We start from the raw sequence: 22587 nt of genomic DNA, 5'->3' as shown, positions 1-22587 counted from the left end.
TTTCTTCTTAGTTCTAAGGTTGCTTCTCTGCTTGATTAGTTTCCACCCATGGCTTCTTGTCCTGCCCTCTGGTGCTTTGGAGAATAGCTTGACTTCCTTTTCTCTGGGGCATCCTCTGAGATATTGGAACACTGTTATCATGTCACCCCTTTGTCCTTCTTTTTATTAAAATAGACATACCCAGTTCCTGCAACCGTTCTCTATATTTCATTCCTGTCTGAGCTACGTCATGACCATTTGAGATGGTCTAGGAGTGAGAAACTAGCTACCTCTCTGCTTGCATAAAAATGCTGTTTTGAAATCTCATTCATTCTAACTTCTATGAAGCTACACAAACCCCGTCCATTCCAACATTTAAGAATAACAGAATAACAAAATAAGAGAATTGGGAGTGACCTTGGAGGTCTTCTAGTCCAGCCCCCTGCTCAAGCATGGGACCCTATACCATTCCAGACAAGTCTCTTCTTAAAAACCTCCAGTGATGAAGCACCTACAACATCTGGAGAAGATACACACATATTTGTCTGGGCTGATGTCCCAGAATTTTGTGTTTTCATCACAGTAGATGAGAAGCCAGTGGAAACACCAAGCCAAGCTAGGCTGATCTTGAAAGAACTAAGCAGCCTTGAGGCTGATTAATATTTGAATGGGCAACCCCTAGGAAATCCCAGAAGTCTCTACTAATTGCAAAGTTGACAAAACACCCCAGAAGGACCCAGGGGCAAAACACTTATGTATGGTTAAGGAAATACACATCCTGGATTCACCCAGAGCCAATTGGCTTCAAAGGAATCTTTAATGAAACCAAGATGGCTTATCTTGGAAAACAATTGGAAGCTCAATTTGGACAAAGGAGCTGATGGAGCCCATGTTTCATACTACTGCCACTGAACTCACCAGCAACAAGGGAGATGGGGAAGGAAGACCAGGTCAGCCAGAAGGGAAATCCTCGGGCTTCATAATCCAGTTCATAAGTGTAATGTCCAGTATAAAGTGACATTGCAATCATTGTAGCCAGCCCTAGGAAGAAATGAATTGAAACATCAGAGATAGAGGATCAATGCTAAAATATCATGGCTAATTAAGATAACGTGAGTGCATACAGCACACAACAAAACCATCAATGTATAAAAAGACTGATCCAAGGTATTAGGCAAATTATACGTATAGTTTCAGGGAATTAACTACTGTTAAAGAAAACACACAAGGGCAGTGACAATAAAGTGTGCAAAAGTTGAGCATATAAGAGGAAGTGGTTTAGAGAAGTACTGGCCCATAGAGGAAACTGATTGTGGGAATCCAGAACTAAAGCATTGAAATTAGCATATTTTTCAGAGTATAAGACACACTTTTTCCACCCCACAAAGTGGGTGGAAATGTGCATCTTATACAGCGAATGTTGCCAAAGCCCTGCCCACCCTCTGGCCCCCCACCCTTTGGCTTCTGACTCCCAGCAATTTTCCTCCTTGCAGCAAACAGCAAACAGCTAGTTTCAGCTTCAGCACAGCCTGATTAGCACAAGCAGCTGATCGTTGGTAGGATCGGGCTCCCGACAATCAGCTGTTTCAGGTGGCATGGATTGCTATCGCCTATTGGCGCCTCCATGCGCACAATTTTCCACCCATTCTGATCCCCGCCACCCGGAATGGGTGGAAAATGGGGCATGCAGAGGCTGAAAATGTGGGGAGGAGGGGGCACAGAGGCTGAAAATGGGATGCAAAGGCCAAAAATGGGGGGCGCGGAGGCAGCAATCCTTGCAGCCTGAAACAGCTGATTGTCAGGAAGCTGATCCATCCAACAATCAGCTGATGGTGCTAATCAGGATGTTTTGAAGCTGAAACAGGCTGTTTGCTGTTTGCTGCAAGGAGGCAAATTGCTGGGAGGGAGAGGCAGATTCCCTCCCCCCATTTTCCTTCCCAAAAGCTAGGTGCATCTTATACTTTGGAGCGCCTTATACTCTGAAAAATACAGTATATGTCTAACTATAAAAATGACTTTGCATGTGGGTGAACATCCAGGGCAAGTAGAACTTGTCATCATTTCACAGAGCATAATAAATAGCAATAGCACTTAGATGTATATACCACTTCATAGTGCTTTACAGCCCTTTCGAAGCGGTTTACAGAGTCAGCCTTTCGTCCCCAACAATCTGGGTCCTCATTTTACCGACCTCAGAAGGATGGAAGGCTGAGTCAACCTTGAGCCTGGTGAGATTTGAACTGCCAAATTACAGGCAGATTTGAACTGCCAGATCACAGACTGCCCCAGCCGGCAGTCAGCAGAAGTAGCCTGCAGTATTGCACTCTAACCACTGTGCCACCTCATAAACCAGGATTCAACAAACTTTTTAGGTCTTGAATACCACAGTAACCCAAGATATGCACTTTTATGGCAACGATGCAGGTGAGTGCAGGGCACTCACGGAAGCTCTGGGAGGGTGTAAAACAGGCCTTCCGAAAGTTCAGGAAGGCCAGAAATGGCACTGTTTCTGGCTTTCAGAGAACCTCCAGAGGCTGGGGAGGCTGTTTTCACCCCCCTGGAGGCTTGAAAAAAGCCTCCGGAGCCCGGGGAGAGCAAATCCCCCGCCGTGGTGCAGGAAACTGACTAGGCCATGCCCAGCATGGCCACGCCCACCCAGCAACTGGGCAGAGAACCTGCTACTAAAATTGTCGGGGTTGAATTTTTAAAGGTGAGAGGAGACCTTTGCTTCATGAATCAGCTTCAAAGGGGTGTTTCATTTTGAACCAAAAGGAATGTAGAAAGGAAAATCCATTTGAACCCTTTAGCCAAGCACAGCATCAGGCTCTTAGGGATTAATCTTGTTTTTCAAGTTTTGTATTTCAAGTTGATTTTACGGCCTTTGGGTTCAGATAACCTGAAACGTATTTATTGTTCAGCATGAGTGATGGAACGCTTAATAGGTCTTGGAAGCTCAGAAGGGGAAACGGTGCAGGGAGAAAACAGGGTCATTACACAAGAGATTATGGATTACTGAATCCAGGTGAAGGGGAAAGTGTGGGAAAGAGACTGGATTTGCCTTAATTATAATAGGTAAAAGTTGTGTGAGAGAATTACTTGGGGAAGTTTTTCAAGACTATTGTTACTCTACCAATCCTAAGGAACTTTCCAGAAAACCAAGTTTGTATTTGGACGCTGACGACATCCAACTTGCATCTCCAGCTTCAGGGATCCAAGGTGCTGCTGTGGCTACCCTTTCATGGTGCCTGGAAGCTGGGGGGGGGGGTCTGAATGGGGGTGAACCAGAGGTGGTATTCAGGAGGTTCTGGCCAGTTCTGGAGAACCAATAGTGGAAATATTGAGTAGTTCAGAGAACCGGCAAATATCACTTCTGACTGGCCCTTCCAACCCCATCTATTCTCTGCTTCCCACTGGGTCCCAGCTGATTGGCTGGGTCTCCTTTGGTTGCCCTGCACAGGAAAACAGAGCTGGAAAGCAGGTTAGTGGGGTGGGGAGGAAAGGGGGATTTTGCAGTATCCTTCTCCTGACATGCCCACCAAGCCACGCCCACAGAGCCTGCAGTAAAAATTGAATCCCACCATTGGGCGGTGAACAGGTTTCAGCTGAATCAATCAATTAATCAGAATAGAGATGGAAGGGACCTTAGAGGTCTTCTAGTCCAGTCCCCTGCTCAAGTAGGAAACCCTATACCATTTCAGACAAATGGCTGTCCACTGTCTCTTCTTGTGTGTCCCATCACACTCGGCCAATAAAGAATTCTATTCTATTCTATTCTGTTCTATTCTATTCTATTCTATTCTGTTCTGTTCTGTTCTGTTCTGTTCTGTTCTGTTCTAATTTCTATTCCATTCCACTCCACTCCACTCCGTTCTATTCTATTCTATTCCATCCCATCCCATCCCATCCCATCCCATCCCATCCCATCCTATCCTATCCTATCCTATCCTATCCTATCCTTCTATTCCATTCTAATTTCCACTCCATTCCACTCCACTCCACTCCACTCCACTCCATTCCATTCCATTCCATTCCATTCCATTCCATTCTATTCTATTCCATTCCATTCTATTCTAATTTCCACTCCACTCCACTCCGTTCCGTTCCATTCCATTCCATTCCATTCCATTCCATTCCATTCCACTCCACTCTACATGGAGCTACCCTTGAAGAATATCCAAAAGCTGCTATTGCTACAGAATGCAGCAGCACAAACAGTTCTGGCTGCTTTTAGGATGGTGCATTTAACTCCCAGAGTCGCTTTGGAGAGTGAGATGGGCAGAATATAAATTTAATAAATAAATAAAAACAAACAAATAAATACATTATTAAGTTGGGTTTAAGTTGCCAAAGCAGGCATTTCTGGCCAGCTTTAGTGGGTGTGTGCGGAAACCAACAGGTTAGGTTAAGTGACCTAAGCTAAGCCAATCCATTCTGCTTCAGAAGAGGAATTTGGGGTTGCAGGTACCTGGTATTAAGATGGTTTGTTTGCATTTTTGGGACACGGACTTGCTTGTCTTGCAGACGTAGAGCAGGAGGAGAACAAGGGGGAGTAAGATGATATACGCTGCCGCCGTTGCCAGAAGCCCGATGACAAAGACATTGTATGCTGCAAAAGAATACAAGATAGCATGTTCAGAATGCAAAACAAGGCAACCCTTCGGAGTCACAGGATAGTAGGCTGGGTTCACATAACACTAGAATTCTAAACCCCCAAGGTTCATAAATATAGGTAATCCTCAACACAAACAACTGAACCCCAAATTTCTCTTGCTATGTGAGAAAGTTGCTATGTGAATTCTGCCCCATTTTACGAGTTTTCTTGCCAGGGTTGTAAAGGGAATCACTGCAGTTCTTTAACGAATCTGGCTTCCCGGCTTGTCAGAAGGTCTCCAAAGGGGATCACGTGACTCCAGGAATACTGCAAACCATCCTAAATAGGAGTCAGTTGCCGAGCATCTGAATTTGGAGATACTGCAATGGTTGTAAGTGTTGAAAATGGTCCTAAGTCACTTTTCTTGGCGCCGGTGCAACTTTGAAATGCCACCAAATGAACTGTTGTAAGTCAAGGGCTACCTACGCAGTTGCTAGCTGACATGGCTTATGCCCAATAGCCACGGTTGGGCTGCTGGGGGTTTGCAGGGGTTTGGGAGAGCCAGAGGGGGTGTATTCAGCTGGTTCTGATCAGTTCTGGAGAACCAGTAGTGGAAATTTTGAGAAGTTCAGAGAACTGGCAAATACCCTCCTCCAACTGGAGATTTTACAGTATCCTTCCCCTGTCGTGGCCACCAAACCACGCCCACAGAACCGGGAGTGCAAATATTTGAATCCCGCTACTGCCCCAAGCCCCTCATCATCTTTATTAATGTTATGCCTGATATGAATGTCTCCTTTTTAGTTGTTGTTGTTGTTGTTATTAACAGATAACAAATAACCCCCAAATCCCACTCCTGGCTGGCTCACCCCACCCCTGCCCTGCCCCCTCCTAGGAGTCCGCATGCAGTCCGTTTGGGGTGCAGGTAAGTGCAGAGCGCGTGTGGAGGCTCAGGAAGGGTGAAAAACGGGCCTCCTGGAAGTTCAGGAAGGCCAGAAATGGGCCTGTTTCTGGCTTCCAGAAAGTCTTCGGAGCCTGTGGAGACTGTTTTCGTCCTCCCGGAGGTTCAAGGAAAGCCTCCGGAGTCCGGGGAGGGCAAAAATGCCCCCACACACACACCATGGTGCAGGAAGCTGACTAGGCCATGCCCACCATGGCCACGCCCACCCAGAAACCGGGCAGAGAACCCTTTGTTAAAAATGTTGAAGCCCACCCCTGCCAATAGTTCATCCTTACGGTGGCTATACATCATAGCTTGCATAACAATAAATACAGTGATGGGGTTTTGACAACAATTTAGATGACAAACTGCCCAGTTTCTAATCCAGGGTTGAGGAAGCTATGATACATATATCAAAAGTTATATGCCATGATATTTTGGGTGGCACAGTAGCATTCACCAATACCGAACAACAACTATTCTCAAAAACATGCTTTGATCTGGTGTGATAAGCAGAGGCTGTGGAGACCATGTGAGAATATGTGTGTGTGTGTGTGTGTGTGTGTGTGTGTGTGTGTTTTCGCGCAGAGCTTCCAAAAATCCCATAAGAAAGATGTCTACTTTCATAAGATTTTTGCAAGAGGCAGCAAAAGAGGCTTCTCTTAAGCCACTTCAAGAAAGAAAGCCTGACGCAGCCTGGCACTGTTTCCATTCGTCCAGCTTTCTTTTTCTTTAAAAAGAAAGAAAATATGCAAACAATTTTCGCTTTTGTGTTTGGTGGGGAGGGTAATAACCCAGCAAAGTTAAGTGACACATTTTTTCGAATATTTTCTCTCTCTTTCAACTTTATTCTTTATTACATTAAGATACTTTTATTAAATATTGTGTCATGATTCATTTTGATCGCTTCAACATATTTATATTCACAATGCATTTAAATAATCTTACCAGTTTCTATTGTAACAGAGTACTGTTGTCATTCTAAAACTGGTATATTTATATATTCCACTTTAACAAAACCAAAAGATGTGCAGTGGAATTAAAGGAGCACAAATATATCCTTGTGAATGGAGAAATGTCTTAAAGCAACTTGGCAAAAGAAATTGACTGAAAGATTGCAATTTGAAGAGAGACTAAGAACAAATGAGAAGGGGCATAACAGCAGACTCTTGGATGGAGATATTGCAACGGTCATATTAAGTAAGGAGGGATAGATAGCCAGGATTAAAATATAGATGATGGACTAAAAAAGAAACAGAAAGAGGTAGCAGGTCCTTATAATAATCTAGTCATACAGTTCAGAACTTAGATTCAATTCTTGAAAATAGTCATTTTTTGATATATTTTTAAGACTGAAATAAAATGTTTTTCAAATCTTTGAAAGAACAAGCAGAAAAGTTCACTACCAGAGTCTTAAGTCTAATAGTATATTGTGAAAATCCAACCGCTGGGTTATTATTTCCAATGTTGAATAGCCTTACGTTTTATTTTAAACAGTTGATCAGAGAAGTAGGAATAAAATTTCCCAAAAATGTTTGAAGAAAAATAGATGCAGAGAGGAGAAACTATGAATGAGCTTAAGAAGGAAAAAATGGGCAAGACCAGACTTTTATATCCAAAGAGACATGACATAGCTTAACATTTAATATTAAATCAGTTGAAGCCATCTGTTAATATAAATATCCCCAAATTTTTCAGGTTTATATAAATATCACTCTCAAATCTTAAATGCGAACCATTCTAGATATTCAGTTTTTGGTCAGCAGCTTCTCAAAACATTAAAGGAAGGGGGAAGGCTACCCAGCCCTTTTCAAAATACTTTTCCAATTGTGGCCAAAAAAAAAAGATTTGTGGACAATTAAGTGGGCAACTAAGATGATCAAAGGCTGGGAGATTAAAACATATGAAGAATGGCTGCAGGATTTAGGTCCGGCTAGTCGAAAGAAAAGAAGAATTGAGGTGACAGGCTAGCAGTATTCCAATATTTAAGGGGCTGCCCCAAAGAAGAGGGGGTCAAATTATTCTACAAAGCACCAGAATGATGGACAAGAAATAATGGTTGGAAACTAATCAAAGAAAGAAACAACCTGGAATTAAGGAGAAACTTCCTAACAGGGAGGACAATTAACCAGTGGAACAGCTTGCCTTCAAAAATCATGGGCACTCCATCACTGGAGGTTTTTAAGAAGAGACTGGACAGTCACTCATCTGAAATAGCGTAGGTTCTCCTGCTTGAGCAGGGGACTGGACTAGAAGACCTCCAAGGTCCCTTCCAGATCTATTCTATTCTATTCTATTCTATTCTATTCTATTCTATCCTATCCTATCCTATCCTATCCTATCCTATCCTACTCTACTCTACTCTACTCTACTCTACACTCTACTCTACTCTATTCTATTCTATTCTATTCTATTCTATTCTATTCTATTCTATTCTATTCTATTCTATTCTATTCTTAACCATTTTCAGTGGCAAATGAGAAGACGCTCTGGAAGCAGAGTCATTTCCCAAGAGACCTATAAACTCACATCTTCAAAGAAACTAGCAACCTCAGAGAGTAAGTGACCCAGGTGCATCATATGCTACATCCTGACAAACAGCTTACCCCAACCTCGATTCAAAGAGTAGCAGCTTGACTCGATGCAAGATCTCCACAAGTTTTCACGGTATATTCCCAAAGGAGTATGGAGAACAACCCAGTTGTCAATGAATAGACCAACGATCAAAAATGCAGAAGCCAGAGACAGAAGAATAGGACTGACGATCTTTAGGACAAGTAACGGCCACCACATAGTCAGTATTCCTGATTCAGGAAACTCTAAGAAATTGAGCTTCAGGTTTTGCTTCAACTCTGAGATAAGACACCTCAAGGAACCTCAGATGAAGGAAGGAAAAGGTGGAATAATATCACAGGTAGCACAGCATCTCAGATTGAGAGCTAGGAAAGGCTTGGAACAAAGTACAGTGACTGTCACACGCTCAAGATTTATCACTGGGGTTTAGAGATCAAGGAGAAAGGAGGTGGAGCTTGGATATCTCCAATTTTAATTACACCACATGTGTTTTCAATAAGTTTCAGTACCGAGGATAGGGCAGGCAAAATAAAGCTGATAGAGACTGGGGGGAAAAAATTGAGTCTGATCTGCTGTTTTAATTGGCACCATCCTAAGACCAGGACATAGAACACTAGTGCAAGTGGAGAGAACCTAACCCTATACAACTCTCCAGTCTAATGTAGAATAGAATAGAATAGAATTCTTTATTGGCCAAGTGGGATTGCACAGACAAGGAATTTGTCTTGGTGCATACGCCCCTCAGTGTACGTAAAAGAAAAGATACATTCGTCAAAAGTCAAGAATCATACATCACTTAATAATAGTTGTAGGGTACAATAGCAATCAAATCATACTAGGAAACAGTCAATATAAATTGTAAGGATATAAGTGACAAAGTTACAGTCATGCAGTCACAAGTGGGAGGGGATGGGTGATAAGGGGTGATGAGAAGATTAATAGTAATAATAGTGCAGACTTCATAAATAGTTGGACAGGGAATTATTTGTTTAGTAGAGTGATGGCGTTTGGTGAAAAACTGTCCTTGTGTCGGGTTGTTCTGGTGTGCAGTGCTCTATAGCATCGTTTTGAGGGAAGAAGTTGAAACAGTTTATGTCTGGGATGTGAGGGGTCTGTAAATATTTTCACAGCCTTCTTTTTGACTCATGCAGTATACAGGTCCTCGATGGAAGGCAGGTTGGTAGCAATTGTTTTTTTCTGCAGTCCTAATTATCCTCTGAAGTCTGTGTCTGTCCTGTTGGGTTGCAGAACCAAACCAGACAGTTATGGAGGTGCAGGTAGCAGACTCGGTAATTCCTCTGTAGAATTGTATCAGCAAATGTTATCTCCAAATCCATAAGGAAATCTACATGGATAATGATCAAAAACTACAATCGTGTGCCACGAAAAGCAGGACCAGAAATAAGGTTTATAAGTTATAGCTCTCTAGGTTGATGGTTTTCCATCTCTGGATGTTTTTTAAGCCAGCCCTCCAGGTGCAGAAGATGTACAGAATGTGGCTACCTTCGATATACTGAACTTGCATAGAGGTCCCCAAACTATTTACTTTATTGACCTTTTCACGAAGTTCTGGATTGTTCATCGACTCTCAAATATTCCTTGTATCTAAATAATATAATAAATACTATTTTAATGAATAGTAGTATGAAAAATAAATAACTGTGTCAGTGTTCTAACTAACAAACTCCAAACCAAGCAACTCCGAGACAAGCATTTTCTCAAAGTTTAATTTTATTAGAGCTGCCATATTGGCCTTGGAAACCATATTACTTGGAAGCTTCGAGGCCAGCAAACTGTACATTTAACACCAGCAAACAACTATGTCTGCCTATTCCAAGCCCTTTGGAATGAGTAGAGGCGTGGATTAAAATGCCCAATCCAGTGGTGGGATTCAAACATTTTTAACTACCGGTTCTGTGGGTGTGGCTTGGTGGGTGTGGCTTGATGGGCATGGCAGGGGTAGGATACTGCAAAATCCCCCTTCCCTCCCCATCCCACTAACTTGCTTTCCAGCTCCGTTCTCCTGTGTAGGGCAACAAAAGAAGACCCAGCCGATCAGCTGGGATTCAGGAGGTGGAGAATAGATGGGGGGCGGGGTCAGTCAGAGGTGGGATTTGCCGGTTCTCCGAACTACTCCAAATTTCCACTAATGGTTCTTCAGAACTGATCCGAACCTGCTGAATACCACCTCTGCACCCCATGGGCTGGATCCAGCCTCTGGGCCTTGAGTTTGACACCCTTGGTGTACTGACCCCCCCTTTTGAACCCAACTCATTTATCAACCTCTTGCATAGCGCCATCAACCCTTGGAGATCAATATTGACTACCTGAACTAATGTAGGAATTAAGAATGTTGTAAAAAGAATAACCTTGGAATAGTTCAACCTAGATACAAAGCAAAACAGGCTCCAGCTTTATGTATCTTGATCATAAAATTGGTTCATTTTCCTTTTCAATTGTCTCCTCCCCTCTCAACTCTCTCTGAGCTGCCATTTGTCCTATTGATAAATTCTGCCTTTGGTAAATTTCAGATATATGTTTACGACATGGACTTTAGCCTTCTGCCACCAGACAAACTATGCTGATTTACTGACAGGGTCTCTATGATTCTCTGTGATTCTTTAGGCTTACAAAACTCATTGGAATCTGAATGCCAGCAGATGAGGAAAGGGGCAATCTGTACTTCTCTGTCATTTATATTTCTAGAGTTAACTTCTGGTCAGCCTACAAGGTTTAAAAATGGAGAACAATGCTTTAAAACCACAGTTAAAAGACTGTCATGTCAGAGGAGAGGGTGGGGGATAAGTAAACTCTTAATCTGTGTAATGTTTCTTCTATTGTACAGGTAGTCCTTGTTTAGTGACTGCCTCATTTTCGGGTGATGAAAAAATAACTTTATGACTAGTCCTCACATTTATAATCTTCACAGGTCTGTAAAGCTGAGGTGAGATAATAGCCACAGTTGTGATTTCACTTAGCAACCACTTTGCTTAACAACACAGTTGCTGGTTCCAATGGTGGTCACAAGCAATAGCACTTATATACCACTTCACAGTGCTTTATAACAGCCCTCTCCAAGTGGTTTACAGAGTCACCTTTTGCCCACAACAATCTGGGTCCTCATTTTACCCACCTTGGAAGGATGGAAGGATGAGTCAACCTTGATATTTGAACTGCCAAATTGCAGGCAGCCGGCAGTCAGCAGAGGGAGCCTTCAGTACTGCACTCTAACCATTGCACCATCATGGCTCAGAGTGCTTCAAAGCATTCTCAGGGTGGTTTGCAATGTCAGCCTTTTGCTCCCAACAATCTGGGTCCTCATTTTACCCACCTCAGAAGGATGGAAGGCCGCATGAACCTTGAGCCTGATGAGATTTGAACTGCAAAAAAATTGCAGTCAGCTAACAGTCAGCAGAAGCAGATTGCAGTACTACACTCTAACCACTCTGCCACCAAGGCTCTTCAATGAGGACTTCCTGTAGGTAGACAGTCCATGTTCAGCTAGAACCCAGGGAAACAGCCAGATCTTCAACCTGTACTTGAAAAACAGCTGGATCAGGACTGTTGGGCTTTTGGAGAGAGAATGCTGTGCCTTTTATCCAATACCCATGGAGAATGTTAGGGGTATCAAGATACAAGAAATCAGGAGAAAGAATGAGAGGGATGAGGGGGGACACAGCTACCTTCATGAACAGTGATGTGGATGACAATGCAATCAACCCTCCACCTACCATCAATGTTCAAAGAAACTGGAGTGTTTTTTTTTTAATTTCAGCTGCTCCAGTGTCATCCTGCTGAAGCTCTTTTTAATCTTGAGTATCCGTCCCCCCCTTATTGCAAACATCAGGAGGGGAAGGCATTCATTTTGTGGGATCATTTAAGTTAGGGTTTTGATTCTGTGCTCCATTGTCATGTTACTTGAGCGATCCAGCCAATAAAACAACTTAATATTTTTAGGAAGCTTGTGACTGATTCTTGTTGTCTTTGCTTCTGGTCTATTTTCTGAAACTGACTCAAGATTCTTTGGTTCTTCTCATTCCATTTGCACAAATTGATCAGTCAAAGACTTCCAAGTCATTTTTCAGCAATGGTGATGTGGTCCTCTTGAAAGCAGCTTCTGCCAAGTCAAATCCTTGATCTATTAATGCATGGATCAGCGCTTCAGCATTGTGCTACCTCCTGGTGGAATGCAAAAGGTTGTCCCTCCCTCCCCCCCTCCCTCCCTCCCTCCCTCCCTTCCTTCCTTCCTTCCTTCCACCCACCCACCCACCCACCCACCTATCTATCTATCTATCTATCTATCTATCTATCTATCTATCTATCTATCCATCCAGATGGTGAGATTTTGCATGACACAATTAAAATCCAGTGAAATTTAGTTCAATTCCAGATATTTAACTTTTAAAAATAAAACATTTCTCTTGATTTTCTTTTGTGAGACTGGGGCCATTCGCTCTACAATGTCATCAAGATCTAGAACATCCACCCAGGGACCATGGGATTTCAATTTTCTGTCTCTTTATTTGACTTGATATTTTAAAACATAAAAAGGCATTCATGCTTTATATTTCTTTCCATCTGAACTTATGTCTCTCTTAGACAAATATATATGGATATTTCTAAAACAAGGATCAAAGTCAAGATGAAGACAACAAATTTCTTTTCTTTTTTTAATAAACCCGTACAGGTAGATCTCAATCAGTTCACTTAATAAATCCCATGAAATGGTTGCGTTACTCAAGTTCACACTATTCAAAGTGATATTTCTGTGGAAAATAGGATACATATACATACATACACACACACGCACGCACATACATACGTACATACATACGTACGTACGTATGTATGGTATTCAGCTTTGTTCGGGTATTTTCCCATGTCATTTTAGTTGTGCTTTTAAAGTTGCAGTGACATTTCGGCAGAATCTCATCTGCCATCATCAGGCTTCTGTACTGGGTTTGTCTGTGTGTCAGGCTTTCACAGCCATTTCTGTTTTAAATTTGGTGCTGGCCTTGTGCTGTGTTAGAATGTTTTTTTCTTCATCCTGATTGGTTGGGAGTCTTGGTCTGTGTTTATTGGTCTTGGAATTTGCTGTGTTCTGCTTGATTGGTGTTTCTAATATCTTCTGTCTGTTTTGTAGCATTTTTTTGTCTTGATTGGCTGGCAATGTTTTGTTTCATGTATTGGGAGCTTTTAGTGCGGCTTGGCTTCTGGTGAATGGCCAGCCACCCAGATGAAACCTAACTTCCTCATAAACGATAGCCGACTTAGCAAGAGGGAGACAGTTGTAGATTAGTGCTGTGTCCAGGGTGCTGAACTTCCACCGACTTCTTTATTCTCTGTTTTCTATTTACTCAGAACATACAGCATTATTAAGCAGCAATCTTCTTCATGGATGAATGAATCACACATCCCCTCCCACTTGTGACTGAATGACTATAACTTTGTTGCGTGTATCCTTAGGATTTATATTGACTGTTTCCTAGTATGATTTGATTGCATATTGTACCCTGTGACTATTATTAAGTGTTGTACCTGATGATTCTTGACTCTTGATGAATGTATCTTTTCTTTTATGTACACTGAGAGCATTTGCACCAAGACAAATTCCTTGTGTGTCCAATCATACTTGGCCAACCAAAAGAATTCTAATTCTAATTCTAAAGTGCTTCCTTCCTAGAGTGGAGAGAAAATGGATGGCCCAAGATGAATTAACTTAGCTCCCATTAATTTCAGTGGTGCTGAGGGGCAGTTGACATAGTTGGCCTCCACCTCCAATCAAGTTTCCCTTCTCCAATGAAACTCTCACGAAACATTGCAAATATTTATGCCTTTTTATTGAAGAGTATATGTTGCACATGTTCAGAGATAAAGACTTCAGTCATTGATACAAAAAACATTGTTGAAGGTAGTTCAAATGGCATAAATTCAGTTGAATTGAAAATATCATTTTCCCTCCAAATATTCTATTGAAGAAGAGGTGGAAGAAGAACAGGCGATTTTATAATTATACAGCTATAAAAGGCCAAAGCCTGAGAGTGTATGCCATGAGTTATATGATTCTTTAAAGTTCCTTATCTTAAAATACAAAAATTCTGATTTCTAGAAAACAAAATTTCAAAGGTGAGATATGGAAAAGGGGGAAATCTGAGATGCAGTGAAGGTGAGTTTGGGTTTTTTTTTTCCAGAGAATTCTTGATCACCAGGAGAGGAAGGAAAGCATGTCAGGGATCATCCCATTCCATTTTTTTTTTTTTTTTGCCAGAAAAAAAACATATATTTCTTTTATCCCTTGAGAGAAATGGAAATCAACTTTCCTGAAAGAATCTATGGAGAATATTATAGAGAAAAATACGGTGGGGAGGGGCTGGGAATGTATGGCTGTTTTTCTACATTGAAACTAATTCTTCTACCTTCACCTTTCATTTATAAATTTGGTGCAGGGCAAATAATTCTGATCTGTGCCTCCAGGTTACCAACGCAGCTTCACTGGTCATCTCCAAAGACAGCGTTATATTTCTCCTACCCTATGGTTGCTGTATTCTTATACAATATGTAAGTAAGACAACCTATCCAAAGGAAAAAAAATAATGGATTAGCTACCCAGCAGATGAAGTAGAATTAAAAACTAACAAACCAGGAATCTATGGAGCTCTGAACTCAATCACATCTCTTTATTCATCTTTTAATGCCCAAGCTCTAATCCTTAAAAGTCAGTGGTCCAGAATAGATCTATTGCTCTTAACTGCAGACAGTCTTAATGTCAGATATATGAGGTAAACTAAGGTAAAGCTAAAAGTTCTCCTTGCACATATGTGCTAGTCATTTCCAGTTCTTGGGGGCAGTGCTCATCTCCATTACAAAGCCAAAGAACCAGCACTGTCCAAAGACATCTCCGTGGTCATGTGGCTGGCGCGACTAAACACTGAAGGTGCACAAAGTGCTGTTAACTTCCCACCAAAGTGGTCCCTATTTTTCTACTTGCATTTTTTATGGGCTTTCGAACTGCTAGGTTGGCAGAAGCTAGAACGGAAGCTCATTCCATTATGCGATGCTAGGAATCTGAACTGCCAAACTGCCAACCTTTCTGATCGACAAGCTTGGTGTCTTAGCTACTGAACCACCATGTCCCTTATGAGATAAATGAGTATCACCTAAATGCCTGGAACTTCAAATCTTTTTGGTCCCAACCAAGCAATGGATTGGATAAGCTGTAATACAGGATATACAGATGTTTGGATATTTAAATGTCGCTGATTCCTCTCCTGCCAGGGAAATGTGCTTAGTTCCCAACCCAAAATGAAATAAATTCACAGAATGCATCAATGTGAAAAATCTCACAAAGGTATTCACAAAATATCCTTACCATTTAGAAGGTACAAAGGAAAAGAAGCCCAACCCAAGCCGAAAGACCATCCAAATTTGCTGGCGGAAGCAACTCTTCCTGAGAAAATGGACATGGCAATCATGACGCAGAGGCCTGAAAATTAAGGGAGAAGTAGAGGTAGAAGTAGAGAAATTTCTTTCAGAAGTATGGAAGACATCGATGGGTTTTTCAACTCTCCTTACAAAAAAGGTGGCAGCCTCTTGGGATGTTTATTACATTAGTATAATCCAAGTATTTCGTATTTCCTCCAAAATGCAGAAACTAACATAGGGAAGGATGGATTAATTTGCCAAATGTCTGTGGAGATTCTCAGTCATCCAGGTCATGGTTGTCCTAAAAAGTACTTTCTTCAAAAGGCAACTGGACTTTCTATGTTTTTTTCTTGAAGATGTTTTGCTTCTCATACAACGAAAGAACTTAAGTAGCTTCTGGAATGAGAAGCGAAACGTCTTCAATGAAAAACAAAGAAAGCCCAGTTGCCTTTTGAAAAAGGATCTATGGGTCAGTTTGCCAATTTTGTTTTCTCTGTATATTTTTCCATTTATAAATCTGTTCTAACAGTGAACTATGTCCTTTCCTGGATCAAAAGACTCTTTTCACAGTCTGTCATGCTTTAGTCATCTCTAGTCTGGGCTAGTGTACATAGGGTCATGCTTGAAGATACTCTTGAAAGACGCATTGGAAACTAAAGGTGGCTGCATGAATAATTATGAATGGACTTCAGTATGTCCACCAGATTTCAACACTTCAAGAGCTGAAATGATGATTTCTGAGTGAATGGTTGGTTTCTGAGTGCAATTCAAGGTGCTGGTTTTTATCTATAATGCCTTTGCTTGTTTGGCTCCTGAATCTTTACGGGGGACTGTCTTTGTCTCATTGTCTCTGCCCATCTTGCAAAGACAGACAAGATGGGCATGTTCCATCTCCCCTCAACTAACAATGCCATCTGATGAGATACTGGAGCCATGCTTTCTTTGCCCTTGGAAGTACCTACTAGGTTCATTGGCCCCCAACCCTGCTGTCAAGACTGACTCACACTTTCACCGACATTTTTCCTTTGTTTGCATTGTGGCAATAACAGGGAGCAGAGTGGATGGAATGCTGGGTGGCAGGATGGTATTCAAACACCCATCGGCTTCTGTGAGACATTGCTGTCACCTCAAGGTCACACCAAGCAGATGTCCCAGAATGGCTGGCTGTTTCTCATAGTAAAATGAACAAAAGAGATTGGTGGACATTTTGGACTGTGGGTGGCCAATAAGAAAAAGGGGGGATTAACTATCTTTTGAGATATTGCAGGCATAACCTAGAAAAGCCCACTAGGTCTAGCTACCCTGGCTAGTGTAGTGTAGCGTAGTGTAGTGTATAATTCTCAATTCTAATCACTGTGCCACCCTGGCTGGTATGGTATGGTATGGTATGGTATGGTATGGTATGGTATGGTATGGTGTAGTATAGTATAGTATAGTATAGTACTGTACTATAATACACACACACTCATAAATATACTCTGTGTGTGTGTGTGTGTGTGTGTGTGTGATATAAATTAGTAGTGATAGTGTTGAACTAAGCCACACAAAAAACATATCTGGGAAAAGACACTTGTAAAGATTCTTACCTGCAGTAAAGCTGGCCATATATGCAAGTCTGGGTTGACTATTCATGATGCAAAGCCCACCGAGAGAGACAGCTCCAGCGATCATCCCCAGAAACATGAAGGTTCGGATGGCATGGAGAGCGGCTGTAGTGAACCAATGCAGACACAAGATAAGAATTCAAGGTGGAAGTTCCTGGGCCTTTCAGGCTAGTAATGCATTTGAAATATTGAATCTTACCTGACACCCATTCCACACCAAGTGAGTGACATTTTTCCTGATTACAAATTTTCCATAGACCCAAATGTGCGACGGAATCTGCTAGCCAATAGTCTGAGCCCAAGGCAGTGAGCAGGCACAGAAGACTGATGAAGGAACAGAACACAGCACCGAAATGTAGGGCACTCATTTCTATGGGATGCACTGGTCTGCCACTGGCCAAAAGGTGTGGGATGGAACTGGAGGAGAACATTAATTTTATGTCATTGATGTTCATTACTTTGATCCTTTATGGTTTGTTGTTCTTAGTTGCAAAGTCATGGTTACACATCTTAATTACTTTGTCTGCTAACAATGTGAAGTGTGTGTGTGTGTGTGTGTGTGTGTGTGTGTGTGTGTGTGATTTTAATACACAGTAAACTCCCTGGGAAGAATGAGAGCCATTGAGAGCCAGATGTTGGCTAACCTAGTGGTTAAGACACTAGGCTGACACTAGGTTAAAGATTTGAGTGCCATGCAAGCAAGCTCCTGCTCACCTAGCAGTTCAAGAACATGCAAATGTGAGTAGATAAAACAGGTGGGAAGGTAATATCGCTCCATGGTGTCATGCTGGCTTCATGAATGTGCAAATATATTTGGAAAATTACTGGTCCAATTGCCTTGAAACGGAGAGCCAATGATCCCAGTGTAGACTTTCAGATAGTTAACTGAATAGAGACTGACTTACCAGGAAGAAGAATCTGGGTTCCATGTTTAAATGTGTCCGGTTTCTTCCTCAAAATGTTTCTGTTTCTGGTGTCAAAAACTATAGCACACAATTCTTTACCAATAGATGTGCATTTCATAATACATTGTAAAATAAAATGACTGTCTCTTAGAGAGCACCCCAGTCTGAATTGAGCCATCCTTTCACCAAGAGGGATTCACCCCTGCCATTCAATCCTATATTTTGCTCAAATGAATTTTGGAGCACCTTATATAAATAAGGTGAGCTTATAGACTTATGAGCCTATAGTTTGGGGGAGGAGTCTTCCTTGTCTCCTTTCTAAAAATGGGGACAAAATTGGAAACTTCCCATTCTAATAGAATGCGACCTGTGTTATTTATTTATCCAAGGAGACAATTGTGACAGCAATGGGACTCACTTATATGTCCTAAAATATTCTGCAGTTAGAATTTGTTCACTGGACGTCTTATTCGGGTTTTAGTGTCTGAATAATAATAAATATAGTTTTTGCCATTGCCACTATCCCTCTTTTTTAGGGGGGATTCAATAAATGTGAAAATAAATGAATAAACATTTTTTTCCCTTTGAAAAACGCGGTAGGGTTATTCTAGAGCAGAGGTATCCAACTCGATTTCATTGAGGATCACATCAGGGTTGTGTTTGACCCAGTGGTGGGATTCAAATGTATGCATTTCACAGCATAACAGGCGAATTAGGAACAGCAGAGTTGAATTTCTAGATCTTCATTTTTGTTCTATTTATTTTGCTACTTTGGATACGCAGAGCAATCTTTGGTTAATCCGAAGGAAACCTCCACAATTTTCTTGCCTGACACCCAGCTATTACTTGGGAGTTAGGATCAACTTTGTCTTTCTGAGTGGGTGCTTTTAGATCATAGGAACGGTGAGATTTCACCAAGGCTGTGGATTGTGATTAAGCTGGAGTGGATCTCTTTTAAAGGATCCATTGTGTCAAAAGTTCAGAACCTGGGAGTGTTGCTTGTACTCTCAATAGGCATTGGCTGGGAAATGAAATCCATTGTTTTCTTTTTAAGTTGTTGAGTTTGGTTTTCCTCACTTCCTTTCAATAAAAGTCCTGCAGCTGCTGAAGAAAGAGTTGCAATCCATGCAAATGCTTCAAGGCCATTTCTGTTTTACTTTATCCTTTCAGAGTTACAGTACCTCTCCTGGTGAAGGAGAAGAGAACCACCCCCATTTTATCCTGCTCAGAAACTTAAAAAGTTAGGTAGCTATTGCTGACAGAAAGCAGCTACCTCTGATTCACTCACTGAAAGTGGCCATTGGCATTTAAATCCAGGTCTCTGTTCTTTATTTACATATTTTCTAACCATTCCTATCACTTTTTAATTGGGGGAAATACAAAGGTAAATCTTAAATTACAGATTAGTTAAGGAAAAGTCAACTTTTTTCCCCCTAGGAAGTGGGGAGAAAGAAAGAGAAAAATCTCACATATTTTTACGCACATACACACACACAAAAAGGATTGTGTTTTGAATGTTTCTGTTCAAGAACTACCATTTAGCTCCACAGATTTCAAAGAGTTGTCACAGAAACTCTATTCAATAGCTTGTTTTCTTTTGTATCCTTCCTTCTATATTCAATGTTAGCACATTTAGCACATGTTCCATTCAAAAACCCAGAATGCTTTCATTTAAACGGACAAGTGATCAAATTTATCAGAAATGAGCGAACATTTTAAGAAGATGAACATCTTAAAGAAGATCAGAGCTTTAGGATTTCTCAAGGAATTTCTCAAGGAATCTTGAGCTAATACATGCAGCCGGTATTAATCTCACTGATTATGAAACAATTTTTTATGGATTTTTATATATATAAATTATGAAAAAAAAAACACTTAAAGGTATTATTAAACAAGCAGAAAAATATTTAACTTTCCCCTCCTTTTCTTAAGTAAAAGTAGCCTAGCGTAAAATATTGATTTCAAAAGCTTACGATTAGATCCCATCAGTTCTTCTTGAAACTCATTCAGAATAAAATTTGCCAATTCTAAAATGATTAAAGAAATAAAGAAATACTATCTCACCAGCTTAGAATCTGTTCCTTGACCTTCCTGCAGATGATAACTCTCTGAAATAGAGTTCTAGAATACTTGAGATACTCCCAGGTACTATGTTAACAAGTGACTCTCACTTCCTTCAAGAAAGGAAGTCTCTTGGTATGCAAATCCCCTCCCCACCAAATACAGTTTATTTCCTATTGCATTTCTTAATTCTTGGGTCTCTGAGATCTTAAAACAATTGCAACATCAATGGCTAAATAAGAGAAACAGAAGTTAGAACTTCTAAAATCACAAGAGAAAGAAAGAATTAACTTTATTATTAGGGTTGATTATTGTAACTTATTAATTTTGATTAGTATTAATAACTAATATGTATTAATATTATGAGGGAAAAGCACTGTCATTATGAGATTACTACTAGAGAATATTATTATTATTACTATGATGAGTATTTCTTAATTCTTGGGTCTGTGACATCTTAAAACAATTGCAACACATCAACCATTGCAGTAGTCACTGCAGTTTGAATTATTAAACCTAGCATTGAGAAATACATTTTATTTATTAAGCTTATATGCCTTTCAATTCATTCAAAAAAATCTATTAAAATTTATTAATTTATTTAGAAAGAAGAAAGAACATCTTGATTAGCTGAAGACTTGTTGAAATGAAAACTAAATCCTTTAAAATAGTGGTCCTTATTCTGTTCAAAAATGTTACGGGATGTTCTAAATTGTCAGACTTTGATTTAGCTCTACTTACTTAGAGAACAGACAGAAAGGTTCATGGGGCATACTTAGTATATTTCCAACTGAGACACAGGAATATTGTAACTGTGACCTCATTCCTGGTATGAGGCTATGTTTTATCTAGCCAAGACAACCGATGGGACAAAAATCATACAGGAACTCTCCTTGGTGACTATTCTGGCTAGCTGGACAGGATCACTGGAAGAGGATTCGATGCGTCTTCATCAGTAAAGCACCTGTTGGAAAAAGAGAAAGAAGTTAATTTCAGACTAAGCTGAGACTAGTCCAAATTAACTCTAATTGATGTAACTCCTTACACACACACACACACACACACACACACACACACACGCACGCACGCATGCACCCCTCTGGTATCTTCATCCCATTGCAACATTTGGATAGAATGCAAACTTGTTTCCAGAAGAAATCCAGGGATTCTATTACATCCTTGCCCAGTTATTGAACATGGACTTAGTTTGCTACTAAAATATTTGCTTTGGTTGCTAAGGTGTTTCCTCATGATTCTCCGGCTTTTACTAAATTAATGCCTAACATATATTGGTGCTTCTGCACTCTATTCACTCCTGGTTGAATTCTTGGCTGATTTTTCTTTTTAAAAAAACCTACTAATCACATGTTTATTTTATTCCAGCTGTATTTTTTTTGTTTTAAAATATTCTGATTTTCTTTTCTTTTTGTTTTCTCTCTCTCTCATCTATCTATCATCCATCTGTCTGTCTGTCTGTCTATCAAGCAACTCTCTCTCATCTATCTATCTCTCATCTATCTATCATATCTATCTATCTATGTCTATCAATCAATCAATCATCCATCCTTCTTTCTGTCAAGCATCTCTCTCATCTATCAGATATCTATCATTCATATCTATCTGTTGCGACTGGAAGGATCGATCCTGCTGGGAGTTTTGACTCTGATGACTCTGACGATGGAAGGTTGGAGCCTGCTGTGAATGTGGAGTCTGAATTATCAGAGGACACAGACGTGAGCCAGGAGGATGAGAGATTGTCGCAGAGACAATCCTCCCCAGAACCTTCAACTTCGTTCATGCCAGCAAATGATCAACAAAATGAGACAGAAGTTTCCAGTAAGGAAACTGACAGATTGTGGGTTGATGCCAGAACTAGGAGAACCAGGAAACATCAATCTGAAGGGAGGCGTCAGGCCAAACATTGATTGGAGAGACTGACACCCCTATCCAGGTTATTTAAAGAGGCGTGCTGACTATCAAGCTTTGCTTGGAAGCAAAGTGTTTGATGAGTTGGAAGAATACATTTGAAGTGGCCTTGTGAGTTATGGACAATTCTGATTAGCCTGACAGGTTCCAGGAAGTCTGCCAAGGATTGGAAAACTGTGCTAATTTAACCCTTTTGAATCCGGGTTTGTTTCTGCTTGAATATTTTGAATTCTGAAACCTTGTCTTCTCATCTATGAATATAGGTGAGACATAACATCTATCTATCATCTATCCTCTGTCATCTATCTATCAATTATCTATCATCTATCTCTATTGATCATCTAACTCTATCTATAATCTATCTATCTATCTATCATCTATCATCTATCTATCTATCTATCTATCTATCTATCTATCTATCTATCTATCTATCTATCTATCTATCTATCTATCTATCTATCTATCTATCTATCTATCTATCTATCTATCTATCTATCTATCTATCTATCTATCTATCACCTATCTATCTATCTTTTGGTTTTTACATATGTTTTCTTTTCCCCTATTTCATTTTCAACTAATTAT

The 22587-nt window shown here is 40.6% G+C and overlaps 1 protein-coding gene across 1 annotated transcript; it reads right to left on the bottom strand.

Moving 5' to 3' along the window:
- Positions 1–13898: 13898 nt before the first annotated feature.
- Positions 13899–20186, bottom strand: LOC113448191 (protein NKG7-like). The gene is made up of 5 exons (XM_026718792.2): positions 20080–20186; positions 17310–17527; positions 17093–17215; positions 15454–15567; positions 13899–14656 (listed from the first exon to the last, which is right to left on the bottom strand). The coding sequence occupies exons 2-5, from the start codon at positions 17476–17478 to the stop codon at positions 14610–14612; spliced, it is 453 nt and encodes a 150-aa protein (XP_026574577.2). The 5' UTR covers positions 17479–17527; positions 20080–20186; the 3' UTR covers positions 13899–14609.
- Positions 20187–22587: the final 2401 nt, after the last annotated feature.

This window comes from Pseudonaja textilis, chromosome 10 (genome assembly GCF_049901715.1).
Source record: "Pseudonaja textilis isolate UNSWEBS1 chromosome 10, rPseTex1.2, whole genome shotgun sequence".
NCBI classification, from domain to species: Eukaryota; Metazoa; Chordata; class Lepidosauria; order Squamata; family Elapidae; genus Pseudonaja; species Pseudonaja textilis.
Note: the sequence above shows the minus strand (reverse complement) of the source record. Positions and strands in the feature narration are given on the sequence as shown.